The sequence below is a fragment of the Styela clava genome, chromosome 10, assembly GCF_964204865.1.
Source record: "Styela clava chromosome 10, kaStyClav1.hap1.2, whole genome shotgun sequence".
Lineage (NCBI taxonomy): Eukaryota > Metazoa > Chordata > Ascidiacea > Stolidobranchia > Styelidae > Styela > Styela clava.
The window spans coordinates 15,374,487-15,393,224 of record NC_135259.1 but is presented as its reverse complement, the minus strand read 5'-3'; the positions used below and the strand labels follow the sequence as shown (position 1 = coordinate 15,393,224).

At 34.9% G+C, this 18,738-nt stretch overlaps 2 protein-coding genes across 2 annotated transcripts; one reads left to right on the top strand and one right to left on the bottom strand.

Annotated features, from left to right (window-relative positions):
• Positions 1–181: 181 nt before the first annotated feature.
• On the bottom strand, positions 182–3,787 carry LOC120337940 (integrator complex subunit 4-like). The gene is made up of 3 exons (XM_039405848.2): positions 3,600–3,787; positions 741–3,364; positions 182–394 (listed from the first exon to the last, which is right to left on the bottom strand). Exons 1-3 carry the CDS (start codon positions 3,706–3,708, stop codon positions 227–229), a joined length of 2,901 nt encoding a protein of 966 aa, XP_039261782.2. The 5' UTR covers positions 3,709–3,787; the 3' UTR covers positions 182–226.
• Positions 3,788–12,937: 9,150 nt separating this feature from the next.
• LOC120337565 (uncharacterized) lies at positions 12,938–18,622 on the top strand. Its single transcript, XM_039405393.2, has one exon. It carries the CDS (start codon positions 13,318–13,320, stop codon positions 15,592–15,594), a length of 2,277 nt encoding a protein of 758 aa, XP_039261327.1. The 5' UTR covers positions 12,938–13,317; the 3' UTR covers positions 15,595–18,622.
• The last annotated feature ends 116 nt before the right edge of the window (positions 18,623–18,738 follow it).

The window sequence follows — 18,738 nt, the reverse complement described above, 5'->3', positions numbered from 1 at the left end:
TTTTAGTTCTATTACGAGGTCGGTGACCGATTCTGTTAGTTAGCCAAACGAATATCCCCCCTGCCAATAGGTTTCAGTCGCTTACACAACTTGATGTAACATAGGCGAACTAAATTAGTTACTTCCTTATTGACACATACTTCTGAAGCACTGAAAATTTTCTATACAAAGCTTTGACAAGTGACAAGAAGATCTGATTTTAATTAAGTAAAAAATTCATCAATTATTAAGCACGAATAGTGGGTTTAGGATGCAACAAGATTTCAACAGTCTTTGACAATGGGAGAATTCCAATGTTAGATCCTTCTTCATGGGATCTTCCAGTGTTGAATACTTTAACAAATTGCATCTTGATAAGACAAGCATCTGTCCATTGCTGATGGCTGATAAACACCTGCAATTAAGATTTCTTAAGTGAACGGAAAAAATGTAAAGACACTATCACATTACTATCTCCCAATTTAGGATTCCAATATTTATTTAAATAGCTATTCCGCCATGTGTTTCATGTAAAATCCTTAATAAATCTGTGAAAATCAAAATTGTGTAAAGTGCCATAAGCATAACTTCACTATGGAAAATTTACTAACTTAAATCATGATTTTGCATACTCAAAAATCATATTTATAGCTCACAAATTACATTTTTATAATGAATTATGTGGTATTCTGTCCCTACTCACCCCTTGAATATTAAATACAATTAGCATGCTGTAAATAGTAATTAGTCAAAGAATTCACCTTAGTAATTATTCGATGCTCCATTGCAGATATTTGTTTGATATCCTGTGGTTTTAACAGAACCATTTGAACAGTTGAATCTGGATATTTAATCTGTATTCTCACATCACGCAATGGGTTTGGGATATTTGTTGAAGTAGCATCCACATCTAGAGCAGTAGTTAATCCTGCTGAAAAGGATATACTGGAATCTGTCCGAGAAAGAGGAGTATGAACTACGACCTTTGACTCCCGAACTTTGTTGGAGAAAGTGACATTAGATACACTGTAATGTAATAACAATGGTTGAAGCAACTTGACAACTAATGAATATTTTTTCGTTGGATCCAACTTTAAGACTTCGTTGAAAAGTGTTTTTGAAAATGAATCAGGTATATGATTGTGCGTTTCCAAATACTGATGAACATCTTTTATAGTGTTAAAGAATTTCTGGCATCTCAGTGAAAGAGAAGACGTTGACACATCTTTTTGATTCATTAGGTTCTGCATATCCATTAGGAACTCCAATGATTGTGCTTTCAGGCACATCTGCCTGAGAAGAGCAATTTCGTCCGTACTCAGACCAAGAAACAAATGCTCTAGTTCTTGTGTTAGTCTCTCAATTTTTCTAGCAGCCGGTCTTGTGGATTCTAAATGTTGAGTGCAAGCCAATGCAGATCCAGACCACGCCCTGGTATCAACTATTTCTGACAGAAGTAGTTGTGCTTGCAAAAAATTTGCTGAGCTGGTAGCAGTCGATGAAAGCTTTGGCGCAATGTTAGAAATGTGTTTCAAATCATTGATGGTACAAGTGAGAAGGCTTTTTTGTGTCCTGCTGTCATGAAGTTGTAGATTTTTAACACGTTGTAGTGCTTTGTTTAAAAATTCTGCAGGATCTGATGCACCTTCAGACCGTCGAGGTGGGGAATTCATACACGATTCATCTCCATTTGCAAAAGTTGTTAGTTTAATTTCTTGCGGTACTAAATCAGGTATACTGTCACGAAGATACTGATAATGCCTTACAACATGCTCTGGGAATATTTGCGTCATTTTCGGACATAATTCCGCTGCATTAAAAACAAGAATAAGAACGCCAATATAACCTGGGTCGTCCATCTTTGGTTCAGGCATATCAAAGTAAGGATGGCATGATAGTAAATGCGGAACAAGCAAATACACCAATTGGCTATGATGCTTCCCTATGTGTTTATAAGCTTTCCAGATAGACATTCGGTCCTGTGGATATTTATTGAGATTTTTGAGCAACTTCATAATTGTATCATTAAGACAGAATTTTGATGTCAAGGTACAATTACTTAGCAGTAAATGTATTCCTTCTCTTATTTCAACACAGAAATCTTCCATTCCCGCTAATACGTTTTCCAATTGGTCTTCAAGAAGAGCAACATTCTGCATGATCTTATGTAAAGAATTGACTGCATTCAATCTTACGGCTTCAATTTCATCATTAAGACAATCAACAAGAAAATCCAAAGCTGCTTGAGGAAATTTTGAATTGATACGATGACATGCAAGCTCTGTAAGAGAATCAACAGCAGCAGTTCGTACTTCTAACATTTCGTCTTCGAGGCTGTGAACAAAGGCACCACAAGCTCCTCCAATTATAAGCTGGTTAGCTTCCGTATCTACTTCTTTGGGAGCATCATCCGCCCATTTAGCACCAGAAGAGAATTCACCCACATATGCCTCTTTTGCTTTTTCGTTTAGTGATTTTTTCTTTTTTAAATCCGACATCAATTTTTTGTCCAGAGTTTGAAAAAGAAATGAATTACTAACTAGGTGCATGGAACCTAGAAGTCCAGCAGCAGCCGCTCTGACTTTATATGAACTGTCATTCACCATGTCACACAGTTTTACAAAAGCATCATCTACAAGTCGTAGTTTTTCATCTGACATTGAAACAGATACCTCACTTTCTGGGTATATGTTGCTCATTATCCAGACAAGTTTTAAAGCAGCAACTCTCACAGCTTCATAGTCATCAGAAAGAGCTGAGCAAGCTTGATTATACACATGAAGTTCTAAGTTTTGTCTTCTTTGATGGAGCAATATCATTGCTTGTAATGCACTACATCGTACTCTTGGTTCTTGATCTCCAAAGAAATCTCCAAGAAGTGTTTGTATGTTCACTTTATTGCTTTTACTACTAGGCCTACATGGTTCAGTCGATTTCTCAATTTTTCCGAGGTTACCGATCAGTATAAGACACTCGCTTCGAACTTTATGGTTTTTGCTAAGCAATGTTTTGCAAGCAAGTTCAACAAGGGTTTCATGTAGTTCTCGTTCATTCGGGAGAATTTTAGCGCAATTAGTGAGAACAGACCAAAGTTGTGACAATACTTGGCTCGATTTTTCAGATTTAAGGAGTGAAATAATACTTTTCAGTGTGCTCAGAGCATTAAATCTTGCTGTTTGACACAAATTCCCTATCAACCAAGCAATCTTTGTTCGAACAGATGAATCTTTCTCATTTGCAAAAAGTTTTAGTAGCTCGAGAACATTCTGCCGTACCTGATTAGGAGGTATTGGAAGCTTTTTTGAGAACTGAATAAGGGATTGAAGTTTTTCTTTTGAGCTGTCAGAATCTTTGACTTTTACAATTGTCTGTTTTTCTGTTGAATCTAAAAACAAATGACGAAGTTAATGGTTAAGTTTGTTTTTCAATATGAACTGAAACAAACAGGTGATATATCAATATAGATATTCAATTAGCCAGCACTGGAATGAAGTACGGTATTAAATTTATTTTACCGTCATGTGTAAATTAATTTAAAACATATGAAAAATCCGAACAAAAAAATCCAATTTTATACGGGAATATTTTACATGTTTTCAGTGTTTTAACCTAACACTCACTTGAACTTTTTTTAATTAGACGTAGCCGTTTTGGTGTGCTAAGGTCGCTTTGGATAACATGGCTGAATTCTTCACAAGCCCTCTTTTTAAGATGAACCGCCATTTTCATGTGTACAAATCTCTCGATCCGTACTCAGAACGAACAAGATCGATTACCACAAATTTTCACCTCTGTGAAGCTAGCAGCAAAACACGAAATTGTGACTGACAGAATCGCAGAAAATACCCACGCGTGAAAATAAATGTTCCCAATGATTTTTAAAAGAAAGTGTATATTTTGATTAGTTTCACAATAGCAATTAAAGCAAAACAATCATTAATTACACTCCTCGTATTGTTAATATATAGTAAACAAGCTAAAGCGACTGTTACAGTGCACAAAATTTTTTTATAATTCTTTGAGAGATGTTTAAAAATGACTGAATTTTCGTCGTGTAACATGGTCGTTTCATGAAAACCTCCAATAAAGGCAGCATTGCAACACCATTGGTGAAAAGTAGAAACCCCAAAGATTCGATTTCAATATGTCAGAACAGTCTCAGCACGTTTTGACTTGACCATATATAATACTAAACATAGCGTATATTCTTCAATTTTTAAAACAATGTATATATAACAAATTTGAAACTGATTTTGTATTTCAACTAAATTTACTGGATAGTTCATCAAAGAAAATATTTTTCTCTTTGTCACACAACAATAATGCACTTCATTAAACTTAGAATAAGTTGAGGAAAGTCTGAAATACCGAAAAAAAATTACGCCCTCTTGTGGATTCTTTAATAAATTTCACAAAATTACCGTTTTTGAAAGGGCGATTTCTCAAAAACCGCCACTAAAGGCAGCACTACGACACATTCGAAGAAAAGCATATACCCTATAGATTCGATTTTAATATGTCAGAACAGTAGCAGCACGTTTTAACTTGGCAATACATGATACCAAACATAGCATATAATTTTCAATTTTATTAACTATGTAGATGTAACATATTTAAAAACGGTTTGGTATTTCAACTAAATTTACTGGATAATTCATCAAATACTTTTTTCTCTTGGCCATATATCACAACTGTACGTTCAATAAACTTGGAATAAGTGGCAAATCTAAAAATAACAAAAAATGATTTTACGCCCTCTTGTGGATTTTTTTCGGAATTTCAAAAAAATATCGTTTTTGAAAGGGCGATTTCTCAAAAACCGCCAATAAAGGCAGCACTACGACACATTCGGAGAAAAGCAGATATCTTATAGATTTGATTTCATTATGTCAGAACAGTAGCAGCATGTTTTGACTTTGCCATATATAATACCAAACATAGCGTGTATTCAAAAAGTTATAAACAATGCAGACGTAACATATTCAAAAAACGTTTGGTATTTCAACTAAATTTACTAGATAAATTATCAAACATCTTTTTTTCTTGGACATACATATATATTGTACGTTCATTAAACTTGGAATAAGTTGCGGAAAGTATAAAATACCAAAAAGCATTTTACGTCCTTTTGTGGATTATTTTCAAAATTTCAAAAAATTATTGTTATTGAAATAGCGATTTCTCGAAAACCGCCAATAGAGGCAGCATTACGACACATTTGGAGAAAAGCAGATACCTTATAGATTCGATTTTAATATGTCAGAACAGTAGCAGCACGTTTTGACTTGGCCATATATAATTCCAAACATAGCGTATACTTTCAATTTTATTAAATATTGTAGATGTGACATATTTAAAAACGGTTTGGTATTTCAACTAAATTTACTGGAAAATTCATCAAATACTTTCTTCTCTTGGGTATACAACAAAACTGTACGTTCATTAAACTTGGAATTAGTGTGCAAATCTTAAAATGCCAAAAAATGATTTGACGCCCTCTTGTGGATTCTTTTCGGAATTTCGAAAAATTATCGTTTTTGAAAAGGACGATTTCTCAAAAACCGCCAATAAAGGCAGCACTACGACACATTCGGAGCAAAGCAAATACCTTATAGATTTGATTTCATTATGTCAAAACAGTAGCAGCACGTTTTGACTTGGCCATATATAATACCAAACATAGCGTGTATTCAAACTTTTATAAACAATGCAGACTTAACATTATTCAAAAACGGTTTGGTATTTCAAATAAATTTTCTAGATAATTTATCAAACATCTTTTTCTCTTGGACATACATATATACCATACGTTCATTAAACTTGGAATAAGTTGCGGAAAGTATAAAATACCAAAAAGCATTTTACGTCCTTTTGTGGATTATTTTCAAAATTTCAAAGTCAGAACAGTAGCAGCACGTTTTGAGTTGGCCATAAATAATACCAAACATAGCGTATAATTTTTAATTTTATCAATCATGTAGATGTAACATATTCAAAAACGGTTAGGTATTTCAACTAGATTTACTGGTAATTCATCAAACACTTTTTTCTCTTGGTCATACATCAATACTGCACGTTAATTAAACTTGGAATAAGTTGTGAATTGTATAAAACCACATAAAATGTCTTACGCCCTATTATATATTTTTTTCAATTTCCTAAACATACCGTTTATGGAGTGACGAATTCTTGAAAACCGCCAATAAAGGCAGCATTACGACACATTCTGAGAAAAGCATATACCTTATAGATTTGATTCCATTATGTCAGAACTGTAGCAGCACGTTTTGACTTGGCCATATATAATACCAAACATAGCGTGTATTCAAACTTTTATAAACAATGCAGACGTAACATATTTGAAAACGGTTTGGTATTTCAACTAAATTTACTCGATAAATAATCGAATATATTTTTCTCCTGGTCCTAAATCAATACTGTACTTTAATTGAACTTGGAATAAGTTGCGGAAAGTATAAAACAACAAAAAATTATTTTACGCATCCTTGTGGATTCTTTTCATAATTTGAAAAAATATCGTTTTTAAAAGGGCGATTTCTCGAAAACCGCCAATAAAGGCAGCACTACGACACATTCGGAAAAAAACAAATACATTTTGAATTCCATTTCACTGTACTAGAACAGTAGCTGCACGATTGACTCTGCCATACGTAATACCAAACATATCGTAAATTTCCCTTCTTTTTTGCATTTATTTTTACATTCGCTGATACACCTTGTTCTCTTAGATAGACATTCAAGCATGGTTGTGAACATTGCCTTCTTTCGCAATTTCGCAAGTTATTTGTAAGTTTCTCGCCGTGTTTCAAAAAAATAGGTTTGGATGAAGTGTTTTAATCGTTATCGTGTCTTCCGATGAGCTTAAGTTTGATTGCAATGAAAAAGTGCGTTCTGGAATGACAGCGATTGACTAGGGACAGGCTAAAATGATCCATCATTACTTGTAACCGATTCGTGGTTTTATATTTTAATGAAAATATTGACTTAGAGCTCGTAAATTAGTTTATATTATTCCAACCTATTCCAAGTTTAATGAACGTTCATTATTGATGTACGTTCAAAAAAAAAAGATGTTTGATGAATTATCCAGTAAATTTAGTTAAAATACAAAATCTTTTTACAATATGTTACGTGTACATTGTTTATAAAATTGTGAATACACGTTATATTTGGTATTATATATGGCCAAGTAAAATCGTGCTGCTGTTGTTCTGACATAATGAAATGGAATCTATATGGTATTTTCTTTTCTCCGAATGTGTTGTAGTGCTGCCTTTATTGGCGGTTTTTGAGAAATCGCCCTTTTAAAAACGATATTTTTTCAAAACTTCAAAAAAAAAAACACAAGAGGGCGTCAAATCATTTTTTGTTATTTTAGGATTCGCCGTCTTATTCCAAGTTTAATGAACATACAGTTTTGATGTATGACCAAGAGAAAAAAGTGTTTGATGAATTATCCAGTAAATTAAGTTGAAATACCTAACCGTTTTCAAATATGTTACATCTACATAGTTGATAAAATTAAAAATTATACGCTATGTTTGGTATTATATATGGCCAAGTCAAAACGTGCTGCTACTGTTCTGACATATTAAAATCGAATCTATAAGGTATCTGCTTTTCTCGGAATGTGTCGTAGTGCTGCCTTTATTGGAGGTTTTTGAGAAATCGCCCTTTCAAAAACGATAATTTTTCGAAATTCCGAAAAGGATCCACTAGAGGGCGTCAAATCATTTTTTGGCATTTTAAGATTTGCACACTAATTCCAAGTTTAATGAACGTACAGTTTTGATGTATGACCAAGAGAAAAAAGTGTTTGATGAATTATCCAGTAAATTTAGTTGAAATACTTAACCGTTTTTAAATATGTTACATCTACATAGTTGATATAATTGAAAATTATATGCTTTGTTTAGTATTAAATATGGCCAAATCAAAACGTGCTGCTACTGTTCTGGTTTGGTGAAATCGAATCTTTAACGTATCTGCTATTCTCCAAAAGTGTCGTATTGCTGCCTTTATTGGCTATTTTCCGAGAATTCGTCACTCCAAAAACGGCATGTTTGGGAAATTGAAAAAAATTATATATAGGTTCTAAGACATTTTTCACTATTTTATACAATTTGCATCTTATTCCAAGTTTAATTAACACACAGTGTCGGTGTTTGAAAAAGTAAGAAAACGTAATATTACGATATTAGGTGAGTTTATTTGAAATACCAAACCTTTTTAAAATATGTGAACATCTACGCTATTCAAATAATTGAGATATACGCTATGTTTGGTATTATAAATGGCCAAGTCAAAACGTGCTGCTACTGTTATGGTATAGTGAAGTCGAATCTAAAAGGTGTTTGCTTTTTTCCGAATGTGTCGTAGTGCTGACTTTATTGGCGGTTTTCGAGAAATCGCCCTTTCAAAAACGATTATTTTTCGGAATTCAGAAAAGAACCCATTATAGAAAGCGTAAAATGTTTTTTTTTTATATTTTAAACTTTCCCAATTAATTCTTAGTTTAATAAACGTACAGTATTCATTTGTGACAAGGAGAAAAATATATTTGATCAATTTTCCAGCAGCTTCAGTTGAAATACAAATCCATCTTAAATTTGTTACGTCGACATTGTTTATAAAACTGTGAATACACGCTATTTTGGTATTATATATAGCCAAGTCAAAACATGCTGCCACTGTTTTGTTAAAGTGAAATCAAATCTATAGGGTATATACTTTTCTCCGAATGTGTCGTAGTGCTGCCTTTATTGGCGGTTTTCGAAAAATTGCCCTTCTAAAATCGATAATTTTTCGAAATTTTGAAAGGAATCCACGAGAGGGCGTAAAATGTTTTTTTGGTATTTTATACTTTTCTTCTGCAACTCATTCTAAGTTTAATAGACATACAGTATTAATGTGTGACAAAGAGAAAAATATATATTTTATCAATTGTTCAGCAAATTTAGTTGACATACAATTCCTTTTTAAATTTGTTTCGTCCACATTGTTCATAAAATTGAAAGAGTATACGCTATGTTTGGTATTATATATGGCAAAGTCAAAACGTGCTGCTACCGTTCTGACATAATAAAATTGAATCTATAAGGTATGTGCTTTTCTCTGAATGTGTCGTGATGTTGCCTTTATTGGCGGTTTTTGAGAAATCACCAATCCAAAAACGATAATTTTCGAAATTCTCAAACTAATTTAAGGGGGTGCGCAAAATTTTTTTTTATTATTACTTTATACTTTCTGTAACTTATTCTAACTTTAATAGACGTACAGTATTGATGTGCGACAAAGAGAAAAAAATATTTGATCAATTATCCTGCAACTTTAGTTGAAATACAAACCCTTTTTTAATATGTTACGTACCTTTGTTTTAAAAATCGAGGAATATAGGCTATGTTTGGTATTATATATGTCCAAGTCAAAACGTGCTGCTACTGTTCTGGCATAATAAAATCAAATCTATAATGTATGTGCTTTTATCCGAATATTTCGTAGTGCTGCCTTTATTGGCGGTTTTCGAAAAATCGCCATTTTAAAAACGATAATTTTTTGTAATCCAGGACAGAATCCACTAGGAGTCGCAAATGTTTTTTTGCTGTTTTATACTTCCCGCAACGTATTCCAAGTTTAAAAGATGTACAGTATTAATGTGTGACAAAGAGAAAATGATATTTTATTCATTATCTAGCAAATTTAATTGAAATACAAAATCAATTTTAAATTTGTTACGTCCATGCCATTATTAAAATTTAGATTACACGATATGTTTGGTAATATGGTGACCGTACATTTGAACCCACGTAAATTTGAACCCATGCGTTTATCCACGGGTTCGATCTATATGCGGGTGCTAAAGCCCATGGGTTAGGGTTAGTATGGGTTTAACTATCCGTGAAACAAAAAAAATTCCATAGATGCAATAGCATACAGGTGCAATTGTCATGGGTTCAAATGTACGTGGGTTCAAATGTAATGGAACCGGTAATATATATGGTCAATCCAAAACGTACTGCTACTGTTCTGTTATAGAAAAATTGAATTTATGGGATATCTGCTTTTCTCCAAATGTGTCGTGGTGCTGCCTTTATTGGCGGTTTTCGAGGAATCAAGGTTCCGAAAAGGATAATTTTCCGAAACTTTGTATTTGCGGAATCCCTGAAAATTCATTTTTCGCTTAGTTAGTCTTTTTTTTAAACACTATTTTCTTGTTAAATTTAGTGTAATTATTCAGTTTAAAGATTTTTCATCTATTTTCGTGCCAATATTATATTTTGATCAGCATTTTCAATTTTCATATTTACCTATAAGTGAACACTATATGCGCATGGAACCTATATTCAATGTGTAAAAATATTCTGGCTAAAAATGCTGCTAGCTTCACAGTGGTCAAATTTTCTGTGAAGTCTGTGAGCGAGTATACGTCATACAAGACAATCGTTTGTGCATGATGAACTGGATATTCCAATTTCAACCTTTGACCTAATTGTCCGCGATTCTTGGAATTAAATTAAAATAATACATCGATACTTTCAAAAAATCTCATAGGTATCTTCTGACTTGTAAAATAAATTGTTTCTACTTGTTTCTGTTTATTAAAAGTAGGAGAGAGGAAATATATTAGCTTATAAAATCTCTCTCTTTCTCTGTTTTATGTTTGTCGCCATCTATCAATCAAACCTGTCGCAAATTCTTCGGTTACTATCGGGCTATTTTGTATATCCTCGCGCTGATTTGGAATTTGGCCTGAGTGGTGGTGTTGTGTTTCCGTGTTTTTCTTGATTATCAGTGTACAGTAGTACCGTACCGTATATCATCGACTACGGTACAGTAACTGGGAAATATAGGCTAGTTCAATGGTTGTAAATATGAATCAGAGATTATTGTTGATACCGTCGGCATTTCTCTGCGAATATTTTAATATTGGTACCGGTGGCGGTACCTAATGCTGTAATGCGGGTTTCTGATTCGGTTATGCTGTTATGGTACGGTACCGGTACCCACCGTAGTTGCGGAGTTAGGTTGTCTGGTTGTTGTGCAGTTTCTGAGTTTCAGCTCATGACTCTTCTGCTGTTTGAGGGTATCGCGTGTTCACAACAAAGTAGGCTACTTCTAGCTCTAGGTGGCGTGGCACAACCATTTTTGTTATTTATCATACTGTCATATGTTATTTATAACCCCCACCAGACTATCCTACGTCATTCAAATATGATGTAACTAGGTACGACATCACATATTGTAATAAGGCCCCCCCCCCCAAACTATACTAACTGTCATCCAAGATGCGCAGACCCTAACGCGGTTCGGTAGTTGTGCAGTTAGGTTGTCTGGTTGTTGTGCAGTTTTAGCTGGGTCTTACCACTTACTGAATACAGCGCGAAACACCGCAAAGAGCGCGAAACAGCTCAAAAAAGCGCGAAACAGAAGAAAACAGCGCGAAACAGAAGGAAACCAGCGCAAAACAGAGGGAAACAGCACAAAACAGGAGACGCAGTCATTACCACCTCCTGCCACCAAAGAACCACGGCGTCTCTCGCCATGGTTTTATGGCGCTATTTCCGGTATATTTACAAGGTTATGTACCGGATTATAGATCATCATGCGAAATTTCATCTTACTTTTTCAAGTGCAGTTTCAAGTATTTTGTGGCGTCTACAGCTGCCGCAAAACTATGGCGGGATTTCCAAACCACGGCCACTAAGACCAAACCCACGGCGACTGACTTTTTAGCTGCCACAAACCAATAGCGAGCTGCCGTGGTTACGGCAGCAAATCGAATACCACCAATTTTACTGCCGTAACCACGGCAGGTCGGCTGTAATAGCAGGGCTGCCCCTAATCTGCTGATGGTGATAAATATTTGGTGAGTTGGAATGTTTTTCTTATGGATACAGTTTGGATGGATTTGGGGTTAGGGTTAGGGTTTAAGTAGATATAATTTCGCATGATAAACTAAAATATGGTACATGAATTTGTAAATATACCGGTAATAGCGCCATAAAACCATGGCAGGAGACGGCGTGGTACGTTCGTGGCAGGAGCTGCCATGAAGTGGTAAGAACTGCGCCTCTACTTTTTGGTGCTCCAGAAGTATGTGCAGCACTATGTCGCACAACCTGAATCCGCAACACACACACATACTATTTTCAGGTTGTGCGCCATCTTGGTGCACATACTTCTGGAGGTCCCTTTTTACCTAACCCTAAAGCCAACCATATCCATATAGAAAATGTTTTAAATTATGGTACCCAAAATGTGTCACCAGCAGGGGCAGACCTGCCATTACAGCATTACTGGCTACATACGTTGGTTTGTGTTTTTAATTTGCTGCCGTGGTACTCCAACTCAAAACAAGGTGCCCCGAACTCATTGCAAAATTTTTTTCTGCTTCACACTGTTTCACTCTGTTTTGCGCTCTTTCGCGCTGTTTCCCCACTGTTTTGCGCTCTTTGCGGTGTTTCGCGCTGTATTCAGTAAGTAGTAAGACCGGTTTTAGCTCATGACTTTTCTGCTGTTTCAGTGTTTTAGGGCAGTGTTCTTCAACCTTTTTTACCGTGGTATACCTTTTTCAGTTTTACAATTTTTCAAGAGCTTTGTATACCTTAACAAATATCAATATTTATCCAAGCCCTGGCCTAAATAAACATTATTAAATTTTAAGCACAGATTGTACTGCAATATCATCATGCAATCATAGTGTTCACAAGTTATAACCGTTGTAATTTGACAGCCTTAGCGTCAACGGGAATAATGTTCAACGTAAATCGAGCAACATGCATGGCAGCCGAAATAACCAACCCAGACACGTGCCCGCATTATCTATATAATTTGTGATGTAACAATGTGCTTAAGTTGGTTATTTGCGTAAATAACAATTTGAATTTCATGTGCACCCCATTTGCATTGTTGTCTCCGCATGAATATTTTATAATTTATTATATTACAGTTTAGAATCCTCGACTTAGGCTCGTATACTGTTTATTCATTGTATACCCAAATTATGGTCAGGTATACAGTTGGGTATACTGTATACCCGGTGGAAGAGCACTGTTTGAAGGCATCACGTGTTCACAACAAAGTACTTCTAGTTGGCGTGGCACAACCATTTTCTGATTTTTGCATATGTTATTTCATATTTATGTTGCGAAAGAACACTTGATCTTCCATGCAATTCATGTTTACTTTGGGCTCAATCATAAGTGATTTTATCTAAAAATTGCTTTGTATTTTTACTGTCTAGAATTCTTACTAAAACAGACCATGAAAAAGTTACTTAAAATGTAGATTTCATTTATAATTCAAATACTGTCCGTCATGACGAGTCGTTATAGACTAACACCTCAAAATACGAGTAGTTTGGAAATACGTGGATGGTCTCGTGGAAGTGCTATCGATAATAATACAAGGAATAGATATTTGGTTCCGAGCTCTAGTTTGGATTTAATAACCTTCAATGAGGATTATAGAAAAACTGGACTGAGACATACGCCAGGTGCTGAGTCAGATGATGATGACTCAACAATAAAAGGTGGCTCCAGTGGAGGGGATTACCCTCCACCAAAAGCATTGCCTGGTGAAGATGCATTAACAGTTTCTGAGTCTTCACATTATTGGTCTGGTGCAAACAGTTCAACTACCGGAAATACAACTGAAAGAAGTTCGTTATATTCATGGGGAGATGATGTCTTGGATCACAAAACTAGCCGCGATGTCCAAGACATGTTTCAAGCGATTGAAAAAATGTTATTTGAAAGTGTATTGTCTGGAAGTTCGCTTCTGCAACATGAATGTCGAGAATGGATGGATGCATTCCCGCATTTGAGAATTCTAGGAAAGCAGACTGCTCCGGTACGAGATGAAGGGTTTCAATCTCTTCCTTCTAGTCAAAACGTAAGCGGAGTTGCAACTCCTGTATCAGAACCTCATATTCCCGAAAGTTCAGACTCTTCAAACCTGGTTCTTTCTGGGTCTTCTATAACACCGTCTCCCATCCCAGTGCGATATATGTTAACTTCAGATATTTCTAGTGAATCAAGTCATTTCACAGACTTATCTCATCTGCATGAAGAAATTTTTGAGCAAGATGGAAGTGTAGAAGAGTACTTGGCATATGATATTCGTGAAATGGATGAAGATGAAACTGCTAAACGATACCATGTACCAAGAAGACGTAGGCTTGGTTACCCGCCAATTACTCCCAATGCATGTGTACGAGATGCTGTCATTAACCAGTTATTCGATCTTACTTGGGTGAAATTGATATCAAGCCTTGATAAAGTTAAAATTGAAAACGAAGCAGCAAAGAAGACAAACAAATCTTTGTGGAAAGTTCTTTTCGACAACTATCGGTCGGCAATGAAACAAATCGAGGATAATGTAAAATCTGTTGATAATGCTGCATATTTGTATCAAGGAACATCTAAATCCTCTTTTGCTTTTTTTTATGATCAAGATGAAAGAGGTGGGTTTGATGATGGCCCGTATCGAGGAAATTTTGATGATCGCAATATTAATCCTAATGCTCTATTTGTTTCTAATTCTGAGCATTTTCATGGACGTTTGCCTCCTCCATCAAGGGGAGGGTACCTAGACCAAAATCTTGCTGGTGGCAGAATGTCTGGACGACTTTCAACCACAGATTTTCAATCTCTGGATGGAGTTATGAAAATAAGTAGGAAGAAACTTCAAGTTCGTACTGACAAACCAAATGGTGCAGCCAATCAGGACAGTTCTTTAGAGTTGGTGATGCATCCAATGGATACTGCAAATCTTTATGGTAGGGAGTTTAATACTTCACGGCTTCAGTTGCATGGCACATCTAGCCCCCAAGTTCGTTCACATTTTTCACTTCATGGCATTACCAACAGGCAACAAAGTGCAAAAAATAAGGGTAGGACTGCTGGTAGGCCTGCACGTTTGCAGCCTCTGGGTGATAGAGCAAGAACACCGACTGGTGGGTTTGATGGTATGGCAGCAAAAGGAACCAAACTACCTATTGCATCAATGGGACATAATGTTTTTGATGGACCTTCTGAAATAGTAGGAATTAGAGTAATGTCACCGACTGATCCTCCACCCACAGCACCTGCGAGTTCTGGAGGTAATCTCTATTCAAGATTACTCCCACCATTGGAGGCAGTAAATGAAAACGCTTCAATTGAATTTAGTAAAAATAAATTAAGGGGTCGGGTTGGAAGAATATCTAGCGCGATCGCTGATGACTCATTTGCGAAACAAACGTGGAGAGGGGGCTGGGAGGGCGTGTCACGTCCAAACACAACACAAGCTTTTCGAAACGATGGTCATTTTAGACAACGGGCATCTCCCCTCACTCCTAATTTTTCAACAAGGATAACTGGTGCTCGGGGCTCATTACAAGTTATTAAGTCATCTAGTCCAACAGGATTAGGTAACATGTTTTATCCACAAAATTTTGGGCATAGCCCTGATAACCAAATACCTGGGTTAGCAGGAATTCATGGCATCAGTATGCTGGGTCATTCTAACCCTGTACAGTCTCCCGATGAACATGATGATGATGGGAGAACATGGGGCAATCCTGTTAGACGTAAACAACTAATTGGAAATTAATCTACCCGTAAATAGAAATATATTTTTTCTTGTATATAAAGGAAATCGTTTTTTTTTACTGTTTATTTTTCCTGGTGGCACCATTTTGACTTTTATATTTAATGCTGATATGTTAAGGCTCTAGTGTAATTATCACATCAAAAAATTGTTTTGTCAAGCTTTTTTATACATTCTTTTTTTCAGTATTTCAATGTTTGTCAGGAATAATGTAATGATACTCAGATCAGAACATTCATGTTAATATCTTAATGAATTGGACTTCTCGCGAAATATATGCGGAATTATGAAGTTTTTTCTATTCTGATTCAATGACCACAATCCTTGAAATAAGCTGCTATTGTACAGCGACTCCGTAATTTGTTCAGCTCTCCCATCTATCTTAATAAAAGTCTATATCGGATTTAAAAGATTAACCTTTTTTTATTAGCTCAAGCATGGTTTGCATATATGCATATGCCCTTTTAATTTAACACAAAGAATGATTACTCTGACTGAAATCTTAAAATCTATAACAGAAGACCTAAGATTGATTTTGGTATGTTCAGGGTGAACCAAGAAAAAATATTCAACCTATAGGTGTACTCCTTTACATATTGTTGTCTTATTAATATTATTTTATACTATTCCTGTATTTATTTACCTTTTTGTCTAGTCCTACCTGCCCACTGTATTGTTACCAAAGTCAACTTTCACTGTTTTCATACAATTAAAAAATTGAGATGCCCACATAAAATTATTAACATGCTGTTGGCTCTCTTCAGCCTGGAAGATTACTGATTTGGTGCTACGAATATCTTGAAAGTTCTAAAATTTGAAAAACAGTATTAAAATAGTTACCAAAAATATTAACAGTAGGCTATTAAAAGCTCTTTAATTAAAACTTTGCATGCTCGTTTGTAAAGATTAATGGCAAATAATAAATATCTTGGATCTTAATTTGCAAACTATATAATAGTGCATTAGGCTTTACAAATTATTATATTAGGTATTAATTATGAATTATGTGCAGAAGGATATCCTACATTAGCTCAAATATAACTTTTATCCAAGTTGTTTCTAATAAATTTACTCTGATAATATTGGTAGGCTATCAAAGAAGCTGGGCCATCTTTACCAAAAACATTTAATTTAACAATATCTACGTTATTTTATTTATATTATGTAATAGTCTCACTTTTGTATTTTATTTCTAGTTATTAGCACTGTGTTGTACATTGAGTCGGTGCTAGCCTATTTTTGCCTTGTTTTTGTACACAATTGTGTATCATCAATCCTATAACTAATTATTGAATTAATTATCATTACGTTGAATTGAAAAATTATAACCTTTGAAACTATGGCACCAATTTTTCCATATTCCTGTTCTACTTTCTTTCTTAGATTGCTCACCGGTACCATGTTTCCTAATTCATGTAAGATGTCTAGCAGGACACATCATGGCTCATTTGATCCCTCAATTATTTAATAAGTCCATAATGCTGGCTTTCATCCTGAGTTTGGGTTAGTTTAGGCTGTTACATACACTGATGTAAATCTCTAATTATATCTTTTTTTTGTCAACGTATCGCAATCGTGATAGATTAGATGCGCATAATCTGACTATAGTTAATTCACAACATTACGGCACATTTTTTTAAGTGTGTTGATGAGATGAACCAGTTTAAAAATATTTTTTGATTGTGTTTTCACCAATTTTATAATTAAGATGGACTTTAACCACTTCATAACAGATTTAATCTGAGCTGATCCATAGGACGAGAATTAAGAGAATTCCCATGTGTCATTTCAGTCAGTCAGCTCCATGCTCTAAATTCCAATGATACAATAATTTATTTTTGATTGGTCAATAGTCAATAATCATTTATAATTGGCATTTTTTCCTGATATTGCTTCTTTGACAACCAACATTTGGATTTTTTGAAATGTTTTTTTTTTTTCAAATTCTTTGTCATTTTCATACCAATACTAAAACGAGAATATCGGTCGGGGACCAAAGACTTATCGATCGATTCATGCGCTCTTACTCCATAGTGACATCCTGTGTCCCGTCACTAATTAATTAATAACTCGCTAATTGTACGACATAATTCATCCAAAATCGATAGGCTTCTGGTTCAAGGTATGATGAATGCACGTGCAAAATTTGGAGCAGATTCAACCTCGCTTTCGTGAGATATCGCGTATATCTAGCAGACAAACAAGCAGGCAAATACCTATCAACATACTTACCGATCAAGATCGATATGTAATGATCTGTCCAACATCAGAACTAGGACCAGGCTATCCCAATACTGAGACGTCATCAATTAAGTATATGTGTATTAATTATATATTGTATGTTGAGATGTTTCAGCTTTTATGTAATTTGCTCGATAGAAACTATTTCATGATTCAATTTTGACTTGGTGCGCCATACCGCCTTACATTATCACCTCATAATTTTAAACTAGAGCAGTATAAAGTACTTAGACGTATCACATTTGTTGAAAATTTCACATTTTTTACATCTATTTGGACATACTAATTCATATAGGCAAAAGTTTGTGCATATCGAATCATTTCTTTTATCTATTTCCCTAATTTGTTGTGTAATAGAACGAGAGGCTGCAGTTTCTCATATGAATCCCAACCCCAACCCCCCCCCCCCCCCCCCCCCGCCCCACGATAAATAATTAAAACATAACTCAAGTTGAAGGCATGAAAACTTTTGCTGCAGCTAGCTATTCTTAAAATATGATAATTGTACAACAGCTCATTTGCATAACATATTTCCAATCCAATTATTGTCTTGGTTAATATAGTATGTCATTTTACTTAGCTCACCATAGCATTTACCAGCAATTCTTAGTGGTGCTTACTATTCAGCAGCTGTATTACATTTCATATATCTTCTGATGTTCTATATAACAATAGTGATCTAACTAAAACCAAAAATGTTATTGTACACTGTATTTTTATTTTATTGGTGCATGATGAATGTTGTTATCACATATCTAGCCCTCCTTCAAAAATAAACTATCTTTCCCCATTTATTGTTTATTATCAAATATGATATCGTGCTCAACCGACGACTAAAATGTTGTCGAATAGATTAGGTGATGTCAAGTTCCTCAAGAACAAACCAATGAGATTGCATTTACAGTC

Excerpts from the sequence above, each read along its gene's own strand:
- LOC120337940 (XM_039405848.2), bottom strand. The coding sequence starts at position 3,708 with ATGAAAATGGCGGTTCATCTTAAAAAGAGGGCTTGTGAAGAATTCAGC. Across the intron at positions 3,365-3,599 it reads TCTAATTAAAAAAAGTTCAA|ATTCAACAGAAAAACAGACA; the intron begins GTGAGTGTTAGG and ends ATTTGTTTTTAG. Across the intron at positions 395-740 it reads AGCATCGAATAATTACTAAG|GTGTTTATCAGCCATCAGCA; the intron begins GTGAATTCTTTG and ends TCTTAATTGCAG.
- LOC120337565 (XM_039405393.2), top strand. The coding sequence starts at position 13,318 with ATGACGAGTCGTTATAGACTAACACCTCAAAATACGAGTAGTTTGGAA.